General features: G+C 50.0%; 1 protein-coding gene across 1 annotated transcript in view; it reads left to right on the top strand.

Annotated features, from left to right (window-relative positions):
* ENPP6 (ectonucleotide pyrophosphatase/phosphodiesterase 6) overlaps positions 1-5,807 on the top strand; it is a 94,410-nt gene extending 88,603 nt beyond the window's left edge. Inside the window, exons 7-8 of the mRNA XM_007102851.3 lie at positions 825-948; positions 5,479-5,807. Coding sequence (XP_007102913.1) covers positions 825-948; positions 5,479-5,684 — 330 coding nt within the window. The 3' untranslated portion in view covers positions 5,685-5,807. The remainder of the gene's footprint in view (positions 1-824; positions 949-5,478) is intronic.
* The last annotated feature ends 514 nt before the right edge of the window (positions 5,808-6,321 follow it).

A 6,321-nucleotide genomic window follows, 5' to 3' on the forward strand; every position in this document is an offset into this window, starting at 1 on the left:
GTACGCGGGCCTCTCACCGTTGTGGCCTCTCCCGCTGCGGAGCACAGGCTCCGGACGCGCAGGCTCAGCGGCCACGGCTCACGGGCCCAGCCGCTCCGCGGCACGTGGGATCCTCCCGGACCGGGGCACGAACCCGCGTCCCCTGCATCGGCAGGCGGACTCTCAACCACTGCGCCACCAGGGAAGCCCTGTTCCCGGGGTTTTATCTGGGGTTTCATTGCGATGGCATGGGTCATTAAATCGTGGCCACATGACTGCACTCGATCTTAGAGGTCAGAGGATGTGGCTGGAAGTTCTAATCCTCTCATCCTGTGGTTGGTTCCTCAGGTGACCAGTCCCTATCCCGAAGCTATGTAGCTGCTCTCTACACCAACGAGTCATCTCGTTAGCATAAACTCAGGTATCAGAGCAAGGGGCTCATTTCGAATAACAAAACACTCCCATCACTCAGGAAATTCCAAGGGTTTAGGCATTCTGGGCCAGGGAACCGGGGACAAAGGCCAACTATATTTTTTATTATACCACAGGTAGACTTTCACGTCCCTTCTGTCTCTGACATGCTATATTTAGTGACTCTAAAACTGCCTACGAGGTACAGTCCAGCCCGATATAAGAAGATACCTTCAGAGCTAGAGCTCTCTGGCAATTTAACGGGCCACCTCCCAAGGTCTGAGCTACCTGGGGTAGGAAGTGATCCAGCTGAGGTCGGACGACCCTGACTGAGACCGCTGAGCAGGAAAGCCACTGGGTGGTAGTTTGGACCGGATGCTCACTCATCCGGATGTCTGGACACGGGGCGATGTAAATGCCTTGCTTGATTTCAGAACCGAGAGACGCTTCCATTCTGGATGAACAGCACCGGCGAGCGGGGAGGCTGGCAGCGCGGATGGCACGGATACGACAACGAGCTCAGGGACATGAGGGGCGTCTTCCTGGCCTTCGGACCCGGTAGGAAGACGTGATCAAATTCTCTTAGTCATCCCTTCCTAAGGGAGCGTCAGCCAGCAGGGCTGACGGCTCTAGTAAAGCTGGAGTGATTTCTTTATGGACCCTCTTTATGAGCAAAGCTGAGCAAACCCAGCCGGTCTCCATGAAGTGTCTTTGGCTGGCTGGCTTTCAAATGCTTCTTGGTTTTGGCAAACGTGGCCAAATACTTTTCCTTGTAAGTTTTAAATCTCGAGCGCAGTGAAAAAAATGTTCCACATGTTTATGATTCATTTTTTACTTAATTCATCAAAATGTTCTCTCACAGCCATTCGATGTCCAGGAAAGCTTATCAGGCACCAGGTTGCTGACAGCTGCGCGTTCGCTTCACGGGGTCTGACGCTTCCACAGCTCCTCCCTGGCTAGAGCACCCACCCCTGTGCAGGTCATTCGGTTTAGGGCCCACCAGAAGCTAGGATGTGCTCAAGGGCAGGCTAGGGAATGATTCTGTGACTGACTTTGAGAATGAGCCAGGATGACTCGGGATGTCTTGGATGAAAGCAAATTTACTGTGCCTTCCTTGACCTACATTCCCAGGGCGGGAAGAGAGGGGAGATGGAGAGAGCCTCTTTGGTGATTTGCTTTAATAAACACAGCACTGCAAATTCACATTTGAGAAAAGTTTATCAAACACTCTGAAGATCCTACTACTACCTGAATACCCCCTTTAAAAAAAATAGAGTACAAAGCAGTCAACAGCCATCAGCAATCGGTGGACTGGCTCATGAGCTACGAATCTTCCTTCCTGCTGTCCGCACTCCTTATTAAACACAATAAGCTTACCCCAATATCCATATTCCAAGGTCCTTTTTCTGGATGTTGATCAAAATGTTTCAGCCCATGAAAGTCCGTGCTTTCCTTTCAAATTATAGGTTAGAGGTCACGCCTGGAAGCCCTGCCCCTCTCCTTGGTGTAACAGGACAGAGAAATGTGTCAGCCCCCTTCATTCCATCCGCCTCAGGTCACTCTACCTACCACAAAATAGCTGCTGAGAACTACGGGGTGTCAGCTTCTGCACCCTCCTTGGGCGCCTCTGGGAGCCCGAGCTTAGGGAACGTGTCAGTGTAAACCATTGCCCACGTGTCATCGAGGTTCCCATGTCCTAAGTAAGCACCAGCACCAGTAGCAGCAAACATTTATAGAGCACGACTGGGGTCATGACTTTGGCCTAAGAGAGAATTCAGAGGGTGCCCCAGGTGACGCCATCAACTGATAACAGTTAACAGGCCCTCCCTGATAGCCAAGCCCCGGGCTAGAGCTGCGCAGCTCAAAGGCCAAGCGAATTCAGGATGGAGCCTTGAGGAGGTTGAGGTGACAGCCGCTAGATCAGGTCAGAGGCGTTCCAGGGCCATGGTCTTCGTACGGGGGAACACTAGCCAGCGGGGCTTTCATCCAAAGACATCGCCTCCTCCTTCCCCAGAAGAGAGGGATCAGATCCTGGATGCGAAACAGTTGTCAGGTGGAGTGTTTATGAGTAAGAGTCTCGGGCAGATTTTAAAGCCAGAAGCACGTCTAGCGTCAAACTGAAAATTTTAAACAAAGTACCCAAAGCTGCAATAGCTTAAATTCAGTGGGGAGATTTTGTCCATTAGCAAAGGCCTCCATCATACGTTTCTTTAAAACTAAAAGCCTGAGTCTTTTATAGACAGAAAGACGACCCCTGATGAAACTGGACTGGGCTAATTGCAAAAATGTTTCCAGGCAGATACAGCCTTGAGAGCCTCGCGCAAACCATCACGTTTCTGGCTCTAATTCTCATGAAAGATTGAACAGCTTTACACACTGACTGTTTACTCAGAAGAAAATTTAAGAGCGAGGCCTTTAATAGCTATCTAGCTGCACTTTGAGATAAAGGTGCCTCCCTCCTGATTAATTGTAGGTACTTCTCGCTCATGGAGGATGCTGAGCATTGCTGCGGCTGCCCAGATACAGCTTTAGAAGTCAGTAAGTCTGGTCCAGCTAAGAGAAAGGGAAATAATTCTGGAAGATAGCCTCTCTCTGGTTAATCCCAGTTTCTAATTTGAACAACCTAACCTTGCCGTGGAGAACTCCACGTTCGAGAGAAGACGGCAGGAGTGTGACTCAGTGAGCTGCCAGCGAGCTAGCAAGCCTCACTGGGAAAGCAGCCAAGGTGGCCAGGCACAGCGGGGGCCTCCAGAACCTTCTCTCTTTAGGAGAAACAGTTTAAATATCCAAAAAATGTAAACCCATGGAAATAACTTGGATTCCCACTCCAGGTTCGCACACCATCTTGAGCTAGCAGGGCTTGTCTGGCCTCTCCCAGTTGGATCAGGTATTGTTTTGCTGTTCAGGAATTTTCTAGAAGCTCTCACTCCAGTCTGGATCATCTCTGCATTGGGCCCCAAATGCCAGCCCTGTAGACCAGGAAGCCGTGAACCAGATGGAGTGGGAAAGAAACCCCAATTCTCTTTCCTGCTTACATGTACCGGATTCGATTTTGTACTTTCAACATAAAAAGATGATCTTTTCTAACATTTTTTTTTTTTGTCAGTAGAGCTTGATCTCAAATTTTCTTGCCAAATGTTAAAGAAGGAGATGTTTGAAAGGCTGGGGACGGCTTTCTTGGATATGCTATTGTCTGCCGCCTTCCCATGTGACAGGACATGGCCACCAGGTGATGGGGCGGGATGATCTCACATCCAGGTCCACGGCAAGTCAGAGGGAGAGGAGTCGCTCCCACGTCCCTGGGACAGCCTTGCCACTGATATCTCGGCTGCAGCTGATTCTCCTCTGGGGAAGCGTGACCACCGCCCTCTCTAATGGTAGCGTTTTCCTTGATATTGGAAAGGTTGGCATTCCAGGGCGGCCTCTACCTTCTCCTTTCCAGGGAGTTCTGGATTTTTTAAAGTAAGTGTTTACCCTGAGGTGATGCTGACTCTTACCCTCCCTCCCCTAAAAGCAAAGTGAACCCTTCAGATAATCTGTAGGGTGAATATTCTCAATCCATACTTCCCCTTGCTGGGCATTTATTCCATCGCTGGTAACAGCTCCCATTTATTAAGCACATACAGTGTGGCTGGAGCTAGGATTTAGGCGGCATCTCCATGCCTGTCCCCTGAGGTTACCCAGCTAGTAAGTGGCTACAGGCTGGTTTTGGAGCCCATGAACCTCTTTATACTGAATTCAACTTTAATTCTTCAAAATAAGCAAAACCCGTCACTTGGGAGGTTGCCCTGGGTCTAACGTACGCTGTGGCAGAGTTTTCAGTGTATAGCTTCCTTCTGTATTTATAATTTCAGGGTTAACACAAGAGTAGAATTTGGTGTGGACACTTCTGGGCTATGTTGCTGTTTGTTTGCTTTTTGTATCAAGTATATGTGATCATTTTAGCAGAGCAATTATAAAGATTATTTTCTAAGATAGAAACCTTGGCTTTACAGCCCCCAAACTACCTGTTTTTTAAAAAAAATGTTTTTAGAGGGACTGAAATCACACGCATGGGCCTTGATCGCTGGGTAAAACTCCTTCCTGAATTCAGCTTCTTAAGTTTTGGGTACTTTGTTGGAAGCTCTGGTTGGGAACCTAAAAGTGAAGATGCTTATGAATATTACTGAAGTCTCATACTCACTCTTTAAAACAAACACTTTTCCTTCAGCATCTTTTCTGCCTCCTGTGGAGAAAGAGAGGGTCCACTCTGGACTGAAGTCCCTCCTTCAGCACCCTGACTGGCTGTGCTGTGACTAGCCAGACAGGCCCTCGGGGGCCTGTGTCCCCGTGGAGTCTGGCACAGCCTTGGGTAGAGGCACAGCCCTGTCCCTCGTGAGCTCCCTTGAGCCTTCACTCAGGTCTCTAACTCCACTACCAGTTTCTTTATTTTCCCCACAGCTAAGTTACTTGATCTGCCAGTGAAAGGCTCCCAAGGAATGTTCAACTGATCTTCCAAACCTATGTAGGAGACCATTGCTGTTGCTTATGAATTAGGCACACTGAGGAAACTATATAATTTCAGGTTCCATCCAGTCCTGGGACCTCCATGTGGCAGGAAAATGGGAAACATTCTTGAACTGGGGAGCACCCAGGCTAACCAGTCCCTGCCAGATAGGTGGCCTGGAAGAAGAGTATGCAGCTGGATCGGGTTTGGGGAGCCCGGCAGGACGGTCAACCCTCTGTGACCACGGCGGCTCCGCAGTGCTTGCAGAAATGAGCGGCTTCAGATGGCCCCTGGGTCCCCAAGGAAAGCTCTGTTGTCGCAAGGGAAGCACAGTTATGCACAGAGAGCGTTTGCTGTCTGATCTGTCTTTCAAAGAAACATCTCCGCGAGCCATAGAAAGCAACCGCCTATCATAACCTAGAACCTTCCAGATCTCCTTCCAGGTTCCCAATCCCTTGGCCAGGCCCCATGGACGAGACGGATTTTCCAGTCCTAAGCTGCACGGATGCTGAATGTAATTCCTCCACACTGTGACTCCATCCCTGGCTCTGCCCTGCCCAGGAGTGACCGTGACAACTCATTTGCTTGCCTTTCCCTTTCAGATTTCAAATCCAACTTCCGAGCCGCTCCCATCAGATCCGTGGACGTCTACAACATCATGTGCAACGTGGCAGGTGTCGCCCCCCTGCCCAACAACGGGTCCTGGTCCCGGGTGACATGCATGCTGAAGGACCCGGCCAGCTCGGCCCTGGCTGCGCGGCCGGGCGCCTGCACGTTGGCCTTGGTCCTGTTGGCGCTGCTGTCCTGAACTCCTAGCGCAGCGTGTGCCCTGCCCCACGGGGGAGGCCTTGCCGTTTCCTATTTCACTAATAGCTCCGTCAATTCAATCAAGGCCATACAATTGCAGGTGTATTAGTCTTGGATGGTTCTATACATAAAAGTCCCTATTTCTTAAAAAAACAAAAACAAAAACACTTTGCTTTTTCCAGAGGTAAGGAAACTCCTAGCTTTTCATTTGTTCAACTATAGGTTATTTTCTCCTTTCTTTCCATGTACTCAGATGAACTAAGCGGGGCCTACCCCTGTAGCGACCAGACCTTGGGCGGGTATTCCATGGAATCCTGGCCCCTCTCTGTCCTGCTCTGCACAAAGCAGACCCTTGTCTGTGCCCTGTCTAAACCCGGGAGCCACCCTCAGGGTCTACGGCCACCATCCCGTACTGCTTCCGTCTGGGACAAAGGAGGCCCATGTGAAGCAGTAGCTGCTATTTCTAACTCAGCTCGTGGGGTTTCTTCACGAAGTCCCAGAAAGGGCATATCTGAGCTTGGCTCACCCAGCAATCAAAATCAATGGGAACCGCAGAATTCATGGAACAAAGTGAAAGATATGCGTTCCTTCCCAAAGTCTGAGTGCGAAGTTTCTCCCTGCCTGAAGGAGCGCAAGAG

Source organism: Physeter macrocephalus, chromosome 20 (genome assembly GCF_002837175.3).
Source record: "Physeter macrocephalus isolate SW-GA chromosome 20, ASM283717v5, whole genome shotgun sequence".
Classification (NCBI taxonomy): Eukaryota; Metazoa; Chordata; class Mammalia; order Artiodactyla; family Physeteridae; genus Physeter; species Physeter macrocephalus.